Source organism: Corvus kubaryi, unplaced genomic scaffold, assembly GCF_017639235.1.
Source record: "Corvus kubaryi isolate FWS band 111438036 unplaced genomic scaffold, C.kubaryi_AGA036_p1.0 37334, whole genome shotgun sequence".
In the NCBI taxonomy this organism is placed as follows: Eukaryota; Metazoa; Chordata; class Aves; order Passeriformes; family Corvidae; genus Corvus; species Corvus kubaryi.
In genome coordinates this window covers 5,519,936-5,540,030 of record NW_024581108.1, presented here as the reverse complement: position 1 = coordinate 5,540,030, position 20,095 = coordinate 5,519,936, and the positions used below count along the sequence as shown (strand labels likewise).

The following is a 20,095-nucleotide window of genomic DNA, read 5'->3' as shown; positions in this document are numbered from 1 at the left end:
CCGTGTGCCTGGTGCTCCTCGCTCTGGGAAGCACGGCAGTGCTGCACAGGGAGAGAGGGCATTCCAAAGCCTTAAATTCAGTAACACCTAGAGGTAATATCAGCAACAACCAGCAGAACAGCAAACCATGGGTGGGGAACAGCAGGACACAGTTTACCTAGGTAAAAAGGTCCCTTTCAAAGTGGTTGCAGCGCTAAACCTTGAGCAGTGGCTTCTGGGCGGATGAGGTGAAGGTATAAGCCTGAAAAGAGAAATGTTAAGCTAGTTTTCAGAATCAAGCATTAGTTTTTGGCTAGGCTGTGTCTGCACAATTCAAAAATATTTTAGATATTTATCATTTTAAAATATCCAGTAAGAGGACAGGCCACTAAATCATATGCCAAAAGTTTTCATGTCTGGATTCTCAGAAGTCTCAAAAGGCAACCACCTGAATTACATTTCTACTTACGCCCTCACTTACCCCAGCGGTTTTTCTAAATGGCCAAACAGTGCCTAGGCACCTCATGGTGATATTGAAAATAAGAGTGTTTTTATCAATGTTTCTTTACCTTTTCCCAATACATCTCCTGTAAAACAAGAGAGATAAAAGAAAGGAAATCTAATTTTGTCTGTTTAAAGCACTTACATCCTGGGCTTCTCAGGGACTGTTAGGTCATATGTAATATTAACAGAACTTAACTGGAAAGACAACTTAGCCTTTGTTTTTTGGTGTGCTTTATTGCTGGTTGTGTGTATTGGTGGTTCACCTAAAGCAAAGGTGGCCAACATACATAGCAAAAAACCAAGGATATGTTCAATAGACCTTTTATCGTTGGAGAAAAGTCTGGCTTCTTTCTGGCTGTTTTCAAAGAGAAGTCTCCTGATTAACTGCTGAAGCTTTCCTGCTGGCTCCTTTCCCTTGCTCCGGCTCCATATCCTTGCACATCCTGCATGGCTCCTGGCCACTCAGGGCAGCCATAGGAGCTGCCACAAGCTGGGTTGAACCAGTACCTCTGGCAGGGTTAGACAGGCTCCCTAAATGATTCTGCTTTGTGTTCACTTTTTTCCCAATATAACTCATCTTCTTATCTTCCTCTTGGAAAAAAATTCTTCCCTGGTCTTTGTGTTTGTTTGGACAGGAGGTGAAAGTCTCCTCAGGACTTTCTGATTTGTAAAATCCCCTCACCTACAGACATAAACATAACAAGAGGGCTTTAAAGCAGAGCTGGTCATAACAGATGCCTGGCAGAGAATGAGAAGGGGAGGTTTCTCACTGAATCCTGATAGCAGCACCCACAGGAAAACCTTTCTTGTTACTGATGCAGTAGGAGCAGGACCTAGCTATTCATTGCATTTAAGCTATCAGAGGTCTCACCTTTCCAGGTGCTCCCTGGTGTCCAAAAGCCAGTGTGTGTGTGGTGGGCTATTCTGCACCCCTTCTGTGCCTACATGCAGGGGTGCTGCCCTCCCAGCTCTGCAGCTGCCGGGGGTGCAGAGGTTCTGCCAGCGAGGACAGCAGTGAGCCCAGGACATCCACTGCTCCTCCTGCAGTACTGCTTGGAGCAGCACAAGGCGTATCTTCTGTCCCTTGGAGGCAGCCAGTTGCAGCCCATACCCAGTCTCCCATATATACCATTCACAGCAGTGACTACTGGGGACACGTTTGAGCTTTTAAATGAGTCCTTGGGAAGTCTCTTAAACAGAAGTGCTTTGAAACCTTTTTAAAAGAGCAGCAGATGTACGGCTTCACAGAGCTGGTTTCCCTGGTGTTGAATTCTCTGCGCACCATGGATATCTTTATGCTGCTTTTCTCTCTATTAAAGTCCCCCAAAGGTTACCAAAATCAGTATGAAATTAACCTTGCTTGTTTCTCATGTAGCAGAAACACTGCTCTCTTGACAAAATATACTTTATTCCCTACTGTGACACAATAGGTGCTACGCCCTGAGTCTTTTTCTAAGCTAGTAAAGATATTTCTGCTTCAGCCAGGTCTGTCCTGCATCAATCATAGAGACAAATTTGTAACAGCTCACTTGGGGTATTACTGCATGCAAGAATAAAATTTCTCCCATTGCAGATAGTTAAATGACATTACTGAATGGTATTGTAAACCATGTCCACTTGGATGGTAATTTAATGACCACACAACAAATGACCTCCCACACAACAAATTGTTTCTTTTCAGTGTTGTGCTGGGAAAAAGAATTTGGGACCAGCTGGCAGCTGATGCTGTGAAATACTACTTACAAATAAAGACAGGAAGTTTGGTGCAATAACTAGCATCTCAGAGCATCTTTCTTGGGAGTGCTGCTGAGCAGATGTAAGACTGGTACTTACTAATTAAATTAAACCCAGAACAATGGATTTCTTAATAAACTTAATAGTGGTGATGCACATTAGCACAATGCCGGGAGTTTCAAATCTAGTGTTCAGATTTGTATCAGGAAAAAAGAGAAGAAAAAGTGACTCCTAAAGATTTCTTAACTTCTCTTTCTAAATTTGCAAACTATAAAACTTTGCAGTGATATATAGCTGCACCTTTCATCCGAGGTTTGTGAGCCACAGTCTTAACAGTCTAGCAGGTTGTGGTACGGACTTTTACAATTGCTGCAATACAGTGGTTACATTCTGCCTGGTAGTATTATCATGGTTAACATGAGCGTGGTTTTTGGGTGTCTTTTCATGTCTATTGACTTGTTGATAATGACTAACTGCTCAATGATGGATGGCAAACTAAGACTGGCTAAGAAGGACATTGGACAGCACCAAAAAATTTAAAATACCAGAAGCTTTTCTTTCTTAATGTCCTGATGGCAATAAGCAGTTGTCAAATCTCAGATAACTTGCTCCTTAACTTCTTTGCACTGACAGATAACAGCACGGTACTGCCAAGCAGACTGTGTTATTCCAGCTGGGTGAGAGAGATGGATTCTTGTCCCAGTGCCACTTGCCTCTCTGATATATAACACTAAGGGGAGCTGAGGCTATTCAGGTTTTTAGCATCTCCAAGTTTTTCTTTATATTTAGAGCAAACCAATAAAAACAGGAGATACATCATAACAACTCAGAACACCTGAGCAGTGTAGTACCTCTGCAACACCTGCTTCCCCCTCCGCCCTGTCATCCCATCCCTGTATCAAGACATCAATTGCTGTGTGAAGTACAGCAACTCAGTAGGTGAGACCAAAGGGATTCCAGTGAGAAAGAACGAAATTTTCGAGTGGGAGAGAAAGAAAAAGCAAAACTAATTGTAACACTGATGCCCTTAGAGTTTACATCAGCTGCTTTTTCTCAGTTCTTGGTTGGTAGTCTGGGAATCTACCAAAACAATCACTAGTGTTAAATGACGAGTTGGCAGCACTGGAAGAAACTGTCATGCTTGATCTTCATCTTCACAAGAGGTTTGGCTTCCTCTTGTGAAGATGAAGATCAAGCATGGGAGAGACATGACTGCCTTTGTTCCCATTTGGCATCCTTCATGTAGGTAAGAACAGCTTCCTATTTCTGAGGTTAAAGATTAGAGCAAAATAGATGCATGGAAACGATGTGGAATACTGGCATCCTGCCTTGTCAGCAGTTCTGTCCCTAAGCACATCACACCTTGGCTCCTTATCCTCCACTGGCTCCCAGTTTCCATCCCATCATTATTCAAGGTCTTGCACCTGCCACTGAAAATTATAAAAAGATTATCTGTCATTATCTATTTAAAAAATACAGCCGCCAAGCCTAGGATAATATGAATGAAAGCTGGCAACAAATTAGGCTTCATTTCAGGCAGTGTGAACGAACATAAATTCACTGAATCTACAGCATCCAGATGGATTTACATCGGCTAAGAATCTGACAGAGCATGTTCACCAGTGAAAGTATTTGCAGAACACGCTGCTGGCAAACTAGCAGATTTTATAATCACTTTCTTTATTGACACATTTCCATAAACACTAATACCTCTGAAACAAAAAAGCAAAAATGAATGTTTAGGAAGGGAATGCAAGTTAGTTCTCTACAGCAGCTAACAGCAGCTATATTTTCAGACATTTATTTCCACTTCAACACTTAGAGAATATGGAATCAAAGTTAGAAAAAGCATGTGTCCATTCCACTTGGCTAAGTTTATTAAAGTATTTAATATTAAGGATAGGTAATTTTTAATGTGGTAAACTGAAATAACTCAGAATTAGCCATTCTGTTCTACTAGACATAAGCATCAGTGGATTATTTTTACACTTTGGATCTAAGAGACTGAAGAAAGCCTGAATATATTCATATCTGTTGGTCAGTGACATTTTTTATCCAGCCACAAAATCAGAACAGTTATAAATGCTTAACTACTGAGGTGTTTGCTCAGGTTACTGCCTCCTCCTTTCTGTGCTTGTGATGAGTGCTGTTGGTCTAGGCTGCAACATTTTCAGTTGCCTCTGTTTGTCTGGAAGGCTGTCATCTGGTAAACTACTGCATTTCAGAAACATTTACAGTTTATTTGGCAAGGTATGGTAACTTGTGGCCCTGTGTCTGCAAGGGGCAAGAGAAAAAGAGAAGCAAAGCCAGAAGGACCTGCCTCGGTATTTTGCTTCTAGAGCAAGACAGTATGCATCTATCAGATAATAATCAATCTTAGTCAAATACAGGTTGAGATATAAATTGATCAGTAGGGATCCTGTAGTTGTTTGTATGGCCAGCATTTACTTGACAGTATATATAAATGTTTACTAGCATGTGAACACAGTAAATCTTATAAACACATTAATATTTAAATTCAGCACTTGCGTACTCGTATTGTTGGGTTGGCTTAATGCAAACAGTGGGCAATTCCATGCCCTGCAAGCTTTCTGTGAGCCTTGAGACTGTGGGAAAGGGAATTATGCTGCCCTTTTGGACTTTGTTTTCTTTTTTAATTTCAAGCTCTCCAAAGTGCTTGGAAGTAGGCCACTGAGAAAGCAAAGCAAACCTGCTCTCTGTGCCTCGGCTTTGCTGTTCCCCTCTAGATACATTATATTCAGCTGAGGGAGAATAAGAAGCTATTTTCCCCAATTTTCCATACTGCCTGTGGGAATCTAATTCAATTTCCTCCCAAATTTTGCAGTGAAAACGAAACAGTAAAGAATAAAGTTGAAGAGGCTTCTGTAAATCTCTGGATTCTAAGGTACTAAGGTGCAGCAGGATTACTGAGCACAGGTTAAACTTCTTTTCTAACCACAAAGCTACTTACAGATTTAAGAAGCTTAAAAACCTGATCCAACATTAGTCCTTGCTTTGCAAATGAAAGAATAATATATTTACCTATACAAAGTTATATTTGTTATTATTGAATTTGTTTATCCCTTATTATTGATGTAGCCCTATTCCACAAAGGAATCTTTTTTTCAGTGAGAGATTATGATGTATTAGATAAATTCAGGGAAAAGGACAGGAGAAAAAACTGGTGACCAAATGCATTTCCAGAAATAAACACATGAAAAAAAGGACTCTCATTTCATTACTCACACTACAGTGGCTACATTTTACCACCAGACCACAGGGGTCTTATTCCTAATGTCCAGAAAAAGATGCAGTGCCCTCTTTGGATTTCAATTCCATACAGCAGTGTGGACCTGAGATATTCATATGACTCAAAAAAATATGAATAGAAAATAGAAGTTACTTTTTTGCTTCATGTGAGCTGGCACATGTGTTCAGCAGACCTACTTGCACACAGCAATCCATGCCATTTTCTGATTGTCAACTGTCCTTAGGTGTTTTTGACCCTTTTAGCTCAGAACTTCTTCAGACAGGTAGTCCTTACAGTGAACACTGGTAGCCAAGATTGCAGTAATTATCTCGTTGCCACTTTTATGTAAGTGTGTCTGCTGCATCCCCACAGAAATAAATTGGCCAGCAGTCATTTTATTTCTTCACAACAGTATCCTTTATACTTGTTTTATCCCTGCAAAATCCATTAAGTTTAGGAGATTAGGATAAGGACCAGCACACATTGGGGTTTTGACATGACATGGAAAAATCTTATAATATAATGAATAATAATATTCAGCAGACATGGTGTTTCTGAGACCATGAGCCTCAATGAAAACGTGTTCACTTGTCAGAGAAAATTAAAGAATAACCAGACTTACCTAAGTAATGATGTTTACCTCATACACTCAATGGTGCAAGGGTTTTGTAACTTACCTGTATATATAATTTCTCAACTTATGATAAATTTGTCTCATAAAGAGTAAAAAAAAAATTTTTTTTAAACCTGAAAGATAATGATTCAGTTTCAAAAGATTTCATGGTATATTTTAAAGGTGTTTATAATTTGACTGTTGCTTTCTCAACTTATATCTCATCCTCCTTCCTGGCTGAGGTATCACTTCAAATGTATTTGTAATGTGGGATTTTCATCTTTGTCTACAGTACATTAGAAAACTAAATCTCCCTGGTGAAGCTGCCTCAAGGTCATTAGTAAGCTTGAGAGGCATAATGTAGATGACAGCCTTAACATGTTTGATGTCATCATAAACGCAGCCAAGTCCTGTAGGACAACTGTAACAAGGTGCTGGAAGTAGTTGCTAGCACTGGGGAGCTGACTAAGGCTCCCAGCATTGCCAACAGTGTTTTAAAATGCCTAATTAAAACTGTGTGGGGATGGTATTTTACGTTGTGTAGGCAGTAATGTGAAGAGCAAACACGCCAACTCCTCTGCAAGTTCAGGCTTTGCTTACCTGGGAGCAGGGAGCCGACTCGTGGCATGCAAAAGTGAAGAGTCTGTGCAGAAGGCTTCCAAGTTGGTTTCAAGTTAATCTTCTAAACTTTGGCGATGACCTAGAATGATTCAAAGATGTATCTAAGTGAGGAACATATGGCTAGTCGTTAAAAATGTATCAAAGAGCTTCTCTTGTCTTTCTTTCTCATGAATGATCTCGTGAACATCAAGGATCCCCTCACGTGCCCCCAGTCTGTTGGTTGTCACTCCCCTGCGAGAGCGTCAGCACGCTATTAGCAATTACCTTAGTGATATTTACAGCATTTTAATGTCACTTGTCTCTATGTAAATAGAGTCTGTGAGGAGCACAGTGCACCCAGGGCTTCCCACTACAACAGCACTGCTCCTTCAGTGTGCCAGAGCGCTCCTGGGCCTTATGTAACTGCCAAAAATATCATTTCAATTGCTTTATGACAAAATAATGAGTCTGTCAGAGATGAGTGGTCAGAAAAACAAATTTTTTCTCCCACACAATTAGGGTTTATAGCATTGGACAGCAATATCAATCTCCAGTGATTCAAAATTGAATTTGCACGTTGAGGGAAATGTGTTCTTGCATGTGGTATAACCAGGCTGCTTAGCAGGGAGAGTCCGCACAGGCTGAACTGCAAAGATGGATATTCACTGTGCTGCAGAAACATCAGGGTGGAAGTTTCCAAATACAGACAAGTAGTGTGGGGCCATGGCATTCACTTCCACAAGCTCAGAACTGACAGAGCTGCTCCACCAGGAGCAATAACAAAAAAAGTCTGCAAAAACTGTCACCAGATATAAATGGCAGACAGCTTTTCCCTTCAGGTAGAAAGCCATTTCAAGGCCCACATCTCTCCATACGTGACCTAATTGTCCATGGATTTGTTGATATTTGTAATCATGGACTTCAGTCATTCTCTGTAAAGTCGTACAAGCATTAGACCTCAGCAATGCCATTTACAGTGAGCATGTACTGTATCTCAGAACTGCACTTTGCCCTTAACATTTGATGTGTCCTTACATGAAATTCTGCCCTTAAGCTGTTTGCCAGTGCAGTGCAGAGGCTGCAGCACAGATCCTCTTCTGTTCACCAGACCTTAACCTGTGCTCTCAAACCTTCTGTACTGATTACAGCTCCCTGTGTCATCCCTTCTCTGCACAGACAAACCCACTTGGTGTGCCAGCAGCTGCTACCCACCCACTGCTACCCAGTAATTGCATTTCTGGGTGTGTGTACATAATACCCTGTACAGGACTTGAACTTTCTTCTTTGGATTTCAAGAAACTAGACAGGCATGGAATAACTATGGATAATATGGAACTCGGTACACAGGAGGTGGAACCAGTTTTAGGTTTTCAGATCTTTTCCATTCTTATACAAGCAGCCAAAGCCACCACATTCTGCTAACGGAAGCGTCAACACAAGCTATGGGAAATGTTGTGTTGAATGTGTTTTGTATGTAAATGTAATTAGACCTTTTGTTAATATCTCAGATTGAAAGCAGTAATAGCTAGGAACAGCCTTCAAAGCAAGTGTTTAATGAAATTACAAATGGGACCTAGGATTTTTAGAAATAATTTATCACCATGGATATTCATATACAGTAACAAAATATTTCCTTACCTCTGGAGTAGAAAAGAAAGGTAATCTTCCATAAGAAAGAGATCCATTTGGATATCCTCTGTGGGAAGCTGATATGCACATCTTGACAGTGATCTGCTGGGAACCCAAGTCAGCTCCCCCATCAGTGGTGCTCAGCTTATTGACAGCTGAAGTTCCTAAGGTCCAGACTCTGCTGCTTTGTTTTCACACCGCTGACAATCCAATGTATCTCGTTGCAAGAGTGCTTCTCTCATGGTCCGTCTGGGTGCTACTTTTACCAAAATAGCCTTCTTTCTGTAACCCTAAATATTTCTATTTCCCTTACTGCCTATCCTGCAAATAGAAGCAGCTTTTTATTGTACTCTAGTCATCTCTCAGCCCCGCTACGCTCATTTACCTCTTTCAGTCATCCAGAGAAGTCTGTCCCTCAAGCACAACAGGCATTTCTCTTTGCAGAAGTCTCTGAGACTGTGCATATGTACACTCTGATGAGGTCCCTGAGACAGACTGCCCAATTCCTGGTGCAGCCTTCCTAAAAAGATAAAAGCATATGAAATATTATTTCCCTGTTTCTCTCTCCACATACACCATAGATTTTGATATTGGCTTGGTTTTCCCCAGACACGGTGCCCTCCAGTTTGCTTTCTACAGATGCTTTTTATTCTCTTGCAGTTTTAGCACTGCCTGCATTTTACACACATTCACTATTGAGCTACATCCTTGATTTGCAGTGGAAATCATGATCAATCTCTTCAAGATCTGTCAAGTGGCTTCAACAAAAAAAAATGCAGGATCAGAGCCTCTGGTTTAGTCTTCTGAATGTCTTATTTTACTTATGCTTCCACTCTTTTACTCCTTTTATACAGTTTCTGACATCAACAAGACTTTCAGTTCAATCTCTTCAGATTTTATTATCTACAGATTATTTCATACTTGTATAACACTGATAATCATGAGCCAAACCCAACATTTCTGTTCTCTATACACTAAGAAGGCAAAGTTTTACCACACTTTTGTGGTTTGGGTTTAGGGGGTTTTTTAAAAATTTTTTTTTGTGCCTAGTATAACTAACTCTCAGTAAGTCAAATCTGACATTTTTAATATAAATATATTTTTAACCTTAATTTTTACCTAGTCTAGTAGTAAAATATAATGACCACATTTGTTCCATACCTTCTTCTCCTTAGAAAGTGTACACAGCTAAGTTTGAAGTATTCTGAGGATTCTTTGGAAATTAACCATTGTTGGCTCTTTTTTTGCTGTTATTAACATTAGATTTGGACTGTCCTCTGCCCAGAAAAGTTCTAGATCAGCCCTTTATTTTTTCTCAGTGATCAAATTTATTGTTTCTCTTATTCTCTTTAAATCATACTCCTAGAAGGCTACAGTCTCTTCCCACTGCTTTTTTTTTTTTTTTTTTTTTTTTTTTTTTTTTTGTGTGTGTGTGGAGGGGTTTTGGGGTTTGGTTTGGGGGGGTTTTTTTCAGTTTTTTATTATTACTTGGAATTTTCTTTTAAGACAGGATGCAGTATTCTGGGTAATTCTGCTAGGAAAGCTTTCAAAAATACATATAAAGCATATAAATAAGTTGATTTCCATAAAGGCATTGATTGAATGAATTTTTGATTATTCTACTGGTTTAGGACAAGAAAAGCCATTTAGCAATTCTGCCATTTAGGAAGCTAAGTGGCTAAAATGTCCCTACTTTGTCTATTTTGTGTGTGTTTAGTCTGAATGCCCGTATGGGGGCTGTTGGTTTTAAATCTCAGTTAATAGGGTTTTAAAATTTGACAGGAGGTTGCCAGCTACTTCTAGAAGAAAATGCACATTGCTGTTTTCATGCAAAGCTGCCGGTATCTGGTCCAAACACAGCCCTCCAGGATGTCCCATTCTCTCTGTCTGGTGGGGCTTGGTGGCTGAAGTCACACAAGATGCCTTGTGCAGAACCCTGCCCATTGCTGGAGCTGCCATGTGCACCCCGGAACAGCTGCCCAGTGTGGGTGTGCTGCAGCACCTTGGGCTGAGAAGCATTTCCTCTGCACCAATCTTGCCCTAAGAAATGAAAAAACTGGGCACCAGAACAGGCAGCAGAGCTGTGCTGCCCATGCTCTCTTGCCCGGGGAACAAGGAAAGAGAGGAGACAGCCTGTAAAGAGGTGGGACACTGTGGGATTAGGGAAAGTGGGCAGTAAAAGGAAATAGTGAGATTATACTGCATTGTGTGTGCATGTATGCATCCATACATATAAATATATGCATATGTTTTGCATATATATATATAGTATGAAGAGGCATAGAAGCAGAGGAGATGGAGAAGGCCAGAGTCCACCCAAGACTTTTACCCATGCAAGAAAAACTAAGGAAGGGTCAGTCTCTCCTCAGGAACATACGACAAGCACAGCATCTAAGAAGTGCAAAGAGATTTTGCACGAGGTTTTGTGACACAACTGTTCTTTATTTTCAGGTTAAAAGATCTGTGCATATTTACACCAATAAGCAGATGGACATACCTTTATCTTCCCCACCTCATTTCCCGACAAGTCTGCAGCACCCTGTCAGAGCACTAAGTACTACAGCTTTCCCTCAGAATCAACCTTTTTTTTCTTCTTGCCTAGATCAGTTTGCTGCCTCTGACACTGATGAGTCCCTACAATAAAACAGAAATCTCCTCCTGACAGAAATCCAGTCTCTTCCTCTAATTTGTTCTAGTTACTCGACAGTCTCTCCTGCTTTTCTCCTCTATTTTTTAGTCTTGTTCTTACTGTATATGTCTCCTGTTTGGAGTCTTCCAGTTTCATATTCCTGTAGACAGTAAAACAAGCCATGGCTTTTTCTAATAGTGTACCCTTTACCAAAATGTTCAATGTCTAGTGAATAGGCAGATGTCATCCACTGATGCTCAGACAGGCATCTTCCATTCTGCAGTGGCTAGTCACTGAAAATTCACAATTGATTTACTCTTCAAGCACTGATATTTTGGAAATTGTGTAAAAATTACTCTCTTTCTCTTGTCCAGCATATTGAATACATTTTGGTAATTTCAATTTCAAAGGTGTTGAACCTGTTTCTCTTTAGAATGAGCATTGCTCAAATAACAGCAATTCCTAGCACTGAGGAGAATGCTCCACCATCTACTGTATTACATATTCTTGTGGGTTTTCTCCAACAGCTACTTATGACAACTGCAAGCTTCTTTTACCCTGGGGATATATATGTATGTGGCCAATTGCTTCAGGTCATATTCCTTCCAAATGGAAGTCAGCTTGACAGCTGTTAATTTGCACTTGGCCATTCTGTGTGATGTTTTGCTCTAATTATTGGTCACTGCATGGAACAGGTGACAAATGCCCACATGAGAACCCTGTAAATAACTAGATGTACAGTCATTAGGAAAACAAACAGGAAAGGTCGTTAAATACTGGTTTTCTCTCCAGCCCCAAACAGGAATAGACTTTAGCTGGTTTTGACATCTGTTGGAAAGGGATGGAAAGAGGTGAAAATACCTTACGATTCATGAAACTCACTTCCCATTCTGTAAGTGTCCTAGTTTCAGGAAAAGACGGAAATTCAAGGAAAATACAATTGTTCTAAGACCAGATGCAGAATCTGGTTTATCTAATGATTTTGTCACAAGGCTCAATTAGGTTTCTTTCCCAAGTAAAATTAAATGTGCCTACCAAAATATTTTGTCTGACCTTCAGCTACTACAGCTATATTGAATTAAAGCAGGAAAAGAAATTTCCTTTCTGAACAAGACAGTACTTGCTGAACAAGAACGGCAAGACACCATTATAGTGAGCTTTCCTGCTACTGAAGTGTGGCATTACAGAGGATATTTAAATGAAGTCTGTTTTCTCAGGCTCCCAGGGCCCAATTTGGACCAGATTCCGTAAGGACATAAGCAGAGGACTTGTTTTATTCCTGAGAATAGTAACTCTTGAATTTTTGAAAGATTATAGACCTGTCTATAGTAAAAATTATTAATCATTTAGTTGCTCTCAGTGGAGCTGCATTAGTGAACACAAGAAAAGATTCAGCATCTTGGAGTCTTGGTGACATTTCTGCTTTTAGACCTGTGTGAGCTGAAGATCCTGCAACTTGCTCTTTGCAGTGATGTGTTGTCATGTCATGCTTTCATGGTAGAACAATACTGCAGGCACAACACATAAATCGAGTGGTTGCCATAGGACACGCTTTTCTAAAACTTGAGCTTAAACTCACCTCACCTCTAAATATCCCACTTTGTTTTATTTTTGCCTTTTAAAATTAGGTGTAAGTGCAACCTTCACGCTACTGGCTGTAAAGAAGAAAACAAAAGACTACTTTGTGAATGTGAGCATAACACAACGGGCCCAGACTGTGGAAAATGCAAGAAGAATTACCAGGGCCGACCATGGAGCCCAGGTTCTTATCTGCCTATACCTAAGGGCACAGCTAATATCTGTAAGTAGTTTTGTATAATAAGGATATTTCGTTATTACAATTCTGCCCCATATCATGACTCTGAAGGAAGATTAATGCTTGCAGAGGTTTGTCATTCCTTTATCACTCGGCGTGTATAATTGGACAAGGTGTCAATTTGTAAGTGCTAATTGTAAGTATACCTCATCTGTTCCTCTCACATGGTTGTAAATAACTTCCAGGAGAACCACATGTTTATATCCATAGACACATCCCTGCACACTGCAGAGAAAGGGCTAAGGAGTGAAAAGATTAGGACTCTTCACATAAAAAACACACACAAGTGAGAGAAAGCAATGTGAATAACTGCAGTACTGCTCCAGCCACGGTGCCCTCAGCTCTCCATTCATACATCCTTATTGTCTTGAGATTGGCAACACTCTCACCTCAGTGTGTGAGATGAGGTCCTTGCTCATTTTTTTATCCATTTAAAAAAAGTGAAAAAAAGAAAATTAAGGCCAAATTTTTCATATTAATAACTAAAGATCTAAAGGTTGGGACACATTTACCTGATGTTCACCTGCAGTCCAGATTCATATGTACTCTTGCAGATCAAGTGTTGAAGAGAGAAAGCAAGGGCAAAACCTGAGGTTTTATATCTGCTTGATTCCAGCTAACAGCCACTCCACAACACATATATGTACTATTCCAGCACACTTCCATATTATCCAAAGGAAGAAGTTACTGACAGCTGCATTTCCTGGTCCTGGACAGGACTGGATCAAAATAAAACACGGTGGTGAAAGAGAGTGCACAAAGACAAGTAGGAACATCAGTCCTCCCGTTCATGCAATATATGAAATACACAGTGATTCAGAATCCTCCTGAACTGAGTAACGGACTTAAATTCCTTTGAAGAAAGGACTGAAAATGAGGATAAACCTTTCGACAGAAGTTACTAGCTTATTTTAAGAAAAGAGTCCACAGTTTTGCCCTGATTAAAAGCAAAACATTCATTTTAGAATATTAGATATAACAGTTTATTGAAAAAGCTATTTGAGAGAAACAGAGCTGTGTATGCAGCTGAATGAAAAGTTTAAAACCAGGAGCAGTGTGCAATGCTCAGAATGTTATCTAAGACTTCAAAGCAGCAGCTGTGAAGAATCAAAACTCAGAAATTAAGATCATAGGAAGCAGGACCTTATCAAGTAAAATGTGAGAGTAATAGACCAAGTAACAAACCATGAAGTGTGGGGGGCATGAAGTTATGATAAAATTCTTACTGAGCAGAAAAAAATGAACTTCCAAAAGGCAAGGAAAAACATTTTGTAAGAGTGTTCACTTTTTTTCCTGTTATAAAAAGTGAATGTGACTCAGAGAATTAATACTTTAAAGCTATGTTTGGGAAATATGGTGAGATTTACCAGGTTGATTTTAGCTAAATGCAGCTTGCTGTGTCATTTACCTCATTCCCAGTCAGTTGAGCACACACCAGACAGAACTGTGGAATTAGCACCTACTGAAAGAGTGTCTGAGGCTTGTTAAAACAACTTTATGTTAGAACATTAGTGAGTTTTAGCAAATATACAGTTCCATCAAAAATCAAAACGTTTTGCAAATAATAGGTAGTCATTTCTGGGGTTGATGATGATGATAGCATAATGAAAACATAAGCTTGTTTGAGCTGATGAATACTCCACTTACCCTCTCAAATCCTGACTTCAGCAGTGATTGGCAGCAGGAATTGATGGCAAACAGGAAAAAGCATGAAGGATTTCTTCTTCACCTTCTCAGTTACCATGAATAAACTGGCTATCTGAGCTGCACCGCAGGGGTTGCTTGCTGCCGAACAGAGAGAGACACCCAGCTGACATAAGCTTGAACTCAGTGATACCTTATGGCAATACATTTCATATTTTAGTGAGAATGAGTGAAAGGTATTTTATTTTGCTTGCCTTAAATGTTTTTCTATGGCTAAGCCAGTACCTCCTTAGATAAGAAAGGAAGAATAATGCTCTTCTGTTTACATCTGTTACACCACTTATCATTACATAGACTTGACCTTCCCCACTCCTCCACTCCTTTTTAAATGACAAATCCTGATCTATTTCATCTTATCGTAAACCATGCCACATCTCTGGTCATCTGTGCTCTCTTTTTCATCTCTGGTCATCTGTGCTCTCTTGTTCTCTTCTGGTTCTATGATGTCACTTTTTTATTTGGTAAGGCTAAAACTACACACGATATTCTAAACATGACAACAACACGGCTCTTTTAAAATAACATAAAAATGTGTCTGTTTTGTATTTTGTTACCCTATGGATCAGTCCTTGAGTCCTTTTTTAAGACTGTACCACAGTTAAAACATTTCTTCTGGCCTCAAGGCTGACTTAAATGACAGGTTATATGCTGTAATAGTTAGTTCAGAAATATCGTATTTGAGTTCCTTTAAAACACTTCCTGGGGCAACATCTCCTCATGGCAATTCTTGTTCAATACCCTTTACTTCAGATGCTAACAGACTTCGAGAAAATTCCTCAGCATGTGAGAATCTTTGTTGCAAACATCAGTGAAAACAATTAATTTACTACTCAATATTAAATTAATTATTAATTAGTCATAGTGTTACCTTATTTTACCATTATACCTCAATGCCTATCTTCCCAGTTCTCTCTCTGGGCCTCCTGCTTCTAGCATGATTCTTTTAACAAAAGATAATGACTAACTTTTATGTCCATAGGAAGTTGATTCTCAAAATACTGTGGTTTATATATAAATTGACAGATTTTATGCTTTTTTCCCTATATCTTCTCCATTGAGAAGACTTACACTTCTGAAGGGTATCTTTCCAAAATCATTACATTCTGTTGTTTTCAATTTTGTGTTGGTTTGGATTTTTTTTTTTTTTGGCTTATAAGAGAGTTAACTTTTACAAGTTAAAAAAAAGAGATGAGTTATGTATGATTATTCTGAGCCTCTCATACACTTGTCTCCAGCCTGCTTCCATGCTGTTTTCCTGCATATGTTTTTAGAGTTCTTTTCACTTTTATTTTATCAAACTTCCTCATTTTCATTTCCTCGCTCTTTCAAAGTTAAATATTACTGCAGTGGATTTTTTTTTTGTATCCTTTTCCTTCTCAACAAGCATGTTGAGTTTCAGTCCAGAAGTGGTTCTCTGATAACTACTTCTTGAATTATGTTCTATGCACTGCTTCAGAATTAAATCAGCTTCTCTTCTTGTGGGTTGTCTGACTCCTTGCTACAAGCAGCAATCATTTATGGGATGTAAAAGCTTCATTTCTTTTGTCACTTCCTGATTTATGGCTGCATGTGTTGGAGCATATGAAGTTATGCATTACTGGGTAAACTCTCGGCACAGCCAATGTAATTTCACTTACCTTGTTGCCTTTATGTCACCATCTCCATTGTGTAGTCAGCAATGCAACCATGGTGTTATGATCTCCCTGGTCAGGTGTGGATTCTGAAATAATTCCGAATATGCTGATAGAAGCAACTTCCCTTCATTTATTACTTCAGTTCCCTGGGGGCACTTTGTATAATCCAGTAATACAGTGTCCCTTTGATACTTCTCCTTCCTCCAATTTTCAAAGGCCATCTTTTTTATCTAAGACAAAATTATTTTAAAATTTAAATATATTTGAAGTTTACATGACTATGCTTAAATAAGATACAGCTAAAAATAGCAGTATAAATGAAACTCTCGGATTTTTTTTTCTTCTTTTCACAAAATAAAAAGATACTCTTTCTTGAGATTCTCTGAATTTGTGAAATTTGTTCAGATTCAACAGCTGTTTCCAAATCTTTCCCAGCTGGAACTTCTGTTATTTCCATTGCTCTGTTTCTGCCATTTTTTGTGGCCAATAAGACTCCACCATACCTTTTCAAGCTACAGCTCGTTAAACAGAAGACCATTCCAGATTATTCTGTAGTCACAGCGGAAACCCTGATACAAAGCTGTTTTCTTTATCCTTCTCATTTTAAGTCATCATGAGTTTTTCAGGAGAATGCAAAACATTTTTCCATGCTTTGCCTGTGAAAGACAGCAAGTACTCTGTTGTTTACTGGCACTAACAATATTTCTCCATTTGTCTCCACACAGCATTTATTTTATATTTCCACTCTATCTTATTGACTATTTTGTGATTACATTCATTCCCTTGTGCTGCCACATTCTGTAGATAGTTTTTTCTGCAATATGCTTTGACACACAAAGTGAACTTATTGAATTTCTCTCTACTTCGTATTACAGGATAGCTTTTCTCCTCAGCAGTTGTATGTGTCTGACAACACTAGCCCTTTTCTTCCTCCCATTGTTTAGATCATCTTTAGCACTTATGTTCTTTGCTCCATCAGACAGAGCTGTCTCAGACTGCACTGAGCTGCCATGGATCAAAGCCTGCTCACTTTGTGTCAGTCCCTGCACAACCAATAACCTGTATCAAGTATGCCTGACACTCAGCAAAACCCCCTCCCAGCTGTTACAGGACTTTCCTAATTCATAGTTCAACATGAAACAAAGACTTGACCAGAACATGGGAAACATTGGTGGTTCTTTTCAGTCAAGAGTCAGGCAGCCAGTCTCAGTCAGTTTACTGAATTTCTCCTGTAGTGGGTCCCCCTCCCATCATACAGCTTCTGTCCCAGCAGCACAGCCTTAAACCTCCCAGCATGGGAAAAGACTTACAAGGCATCCATGCAGCACAGCTGCCACAGAAACAGTTTCTGGCAAAACTTATGGCACCTCCAGAACTGCACTGGTTAATCTCATCAATGTTCAGTTTTTCCCATAAATATTGCTGACACAAAACCATCTTGAAGGACCAGCATAAATTAAGTTGGCCAGGAAGTTGTGCTTTCTTGTCAGGAATCCAAGGAACGAGCATCCCTCTAACTGAAAGGATCACACATCCTGCTTTCCAGCCAAAGCAGACTCGTAAGGCAGAGAGTGCCCCATTTTCTAAGGGCCCATTCTCCCAAGCAACTGGAAGGAGTTTTCCAGTGCCTTCTTCGTGACTCAATTTGAAGGAATGGGACACTTATGTTAAAGTTATAAAATATTGCTCCTTGATGCTTTTGGCAATGTATTTCAAACAGAAAAAGGAAAATATGAATCAATAACAAGTTACAAAACAGCAAAGCTTCATATTGCTCCTATTTTATATTACATATTAATCTTAGCCCATGAAGCTTACAGGAGGTATAAAGCCACAGGAACATGTCACACAAAAGGCTGGGAAACCTAGTGGCGAGGGCAAAACTGCAGTGTATCAAGAGCATTCAGGTAAACAGGAGTGTCAGGAAAAACTGCAAAAATCTGCAAGCGATAAACTCATTTTCCTTCAACTGGGTACCTAGTGCAGTAGCCAGTGAAACGTTGCAGGTACCTACCTAAAAACAATGCACTATAAATAATATTCTGTATTTTTTTTAAATAGGCCTTGAAAAATTATCCTTCAGCACTCTACCCTCTTGCATGACCCTGCTGAGCTGGCTGTTTGTGCTGGCTATGATGACATCTGTTGCTGGGAAATGAATTGCTTCCATACGTCACTGGTTTCAAACAACTCTATTTTTGCCATATACAGTGAAGAGGTGAAATGAAAGAGACTTCTGGTCCTTAAGCAGCAGCAGCATGGGAAGCCAAAGTGTCTGTTTTAAGATATTCAAAGTGCTAAAAATGGTCTGAGTTTCAGGCTTTTCGAAGTTTCTAATATTCTATCAGTAAGTTACAATTACATGAAAAAAAAAATCCTCTGATCTCACTGGGTGTTTTCTAGACAGAGTTAGTTTTCAATACTGGTTTGGACTCACTAAAATATAACACAAAAAAGTCCAAATTTTAAAAGATGTTACCCAATAAAACAACATTTCCTCTGTCCCATTTATTTCTGGTGATACTGCTTGGGAAAGCAGAGGTGAGGGATAACAAGCTTCATCAAAGCAGTTCTTTTTCTATGAATTGAAAACTTTTCAATCTTTACAGAGAAACAGCTGCAAAATTAATGGTAGCAGGAGTTCTGGGGCTCTTGCAATGAAACACATGAAATTTCCAAAGAATTTTCTTTCACTGTGTGTAGTCCTTTGTCTGACTACAGGTTTAACAATACATGAAAAGTTTACTCCTATGATCATAATGATCAGTCCCTTTGAGGGATTACAAGACACCAGTATCATCGAGCTTCTCAGGGCTTTAAATTGCTACAGAATTCAGAAGTTCTGAAATTGATGCTGAGCATCTGATATTGCAATCATGCCTCAATGGAAGAGCTGCAAAGTGAAGAAAGACTCACTGCAGGGAGTGCTGTCATGCTGCAGGACAGATATCCTAGCAGACGAGGCATTAACATCCCTGCTCTGACTCTGCTATGAAAAATTCTGTGTTTTGTTCCTGTTTAAGAGTCCTGCAGAAGCACATGAGGGCATTGACAATGGAGGTGCTAAGAGGGTCTGCAGGGTATGACCTGCCCTGAGAAGCAGCAGTGTGGTCCTTCTCACCGAAAGCTTGATCCATTTCCTTTGTGTTAAGGATTTCACACTGACACAAACTATAGACAAAATCAAAAACTTGCTTTCTTTGCTAGCATCTTATTTGCTTTTTTCTTCCATCTCAATAGCCAGCTCGATGGTGGCTAAGAGCTAAAGCAACCCATTTCTGGAAGCAGGGGAAATGAGAAAATTACAGGGCAGATGCAGAAGATCATATGAAAGGAAAACAGCAGATTTTTTTCCTCTCAAGTAATGCTTATATATTTAGATGCACTTACAGTGAACATGTAATATACCAAACCACCACCCTCAAGTCAAGTCAAAAATAATAAATAGTATTAGTGACTTTCTCCTGCAATGTTTGCCATCTCAGGGGCAGTACCTACCTCTGAACTTTCTTTGTATGCTTTACTTGATGTCCCCTCTCTATAAATCTATTACCATTAGTAACCATCCCAGTGATTTCAACTGGAAGATAATTTAGGCTGAACATTGCTTTGGTTTAACAACTGAATATATGTAAATTCAATCCCTTTGGGATTTTTTGGGGGATATTTACTCTTTATACCTTGCTCAATAAAATTGCCCATAAAAGGAGGTAATGGGCCTGATCCTTCATCTCTCTAACCTGTCCCCATCACTTCACTGCTGCAAAGTACTCACAAATTTCAGTACAAACCTGACTGGAAACAACCCATGCCATGTAACAGACCAGCTTCATGCCAAGGGCCAGCAGTGGGGGGATGACCCCGCAGCCTGTGGGGGTCCCCAGCAGTGGGGGGATGACCCCGCAGCCTGTGGGGGCCCCCAGCAGTGGGGGGATGACCCCGCAGCCTGTGGGGGCCCCCAGCAGTGGGGGGATGACCCCGCAGCCTGTGGTGGTCCCCAGCA

The 20,095-nt window shown here is 39.8% G+C and overlaps 1 protein-coding gene and 1 long non-coding RNA gene across 3 annotated transcripts in view; one reads left to right on the top strand and one right to left on the bottom strand.

The window, feature by feature from the left end:
- The window catches only part of NTNG1 (netrin G1), a 149,570-nt gene that overhangs the window by 79,924 nt on the left and 49,551 nt on the right, over positions 1–20,095 (top strand). For both annotated transcript variants that reach the window (XM_042029994.1, XM_042029995.1), the window contains one exon: positions 12,567–12,739. In XM_042029994.1, the coding sequence (XP_041885928.1) occupies positions 12,567–12,739 (173 nt within the window). The remainder of the gene's footprint in view (positions 1–12,566; positions 12,740–20,095) is intronic.
- LOC121665591 lies at positions 5,151–16,475 on the bottom strand. The gene is made up of 6 exons (XR_006016417.1): positions 16,096–16,475; positions 14,402–14,539; positions 13,267–13,463; positions 8,319–8,829; positions 6,681–6,780; positions 5,151–5,902 (listed from the first exon to the last, which is right to left on the bottom strand). It is a non-coding gene; the product is annotated as an uncharacterized LOC121665591 (long non-coding RNA).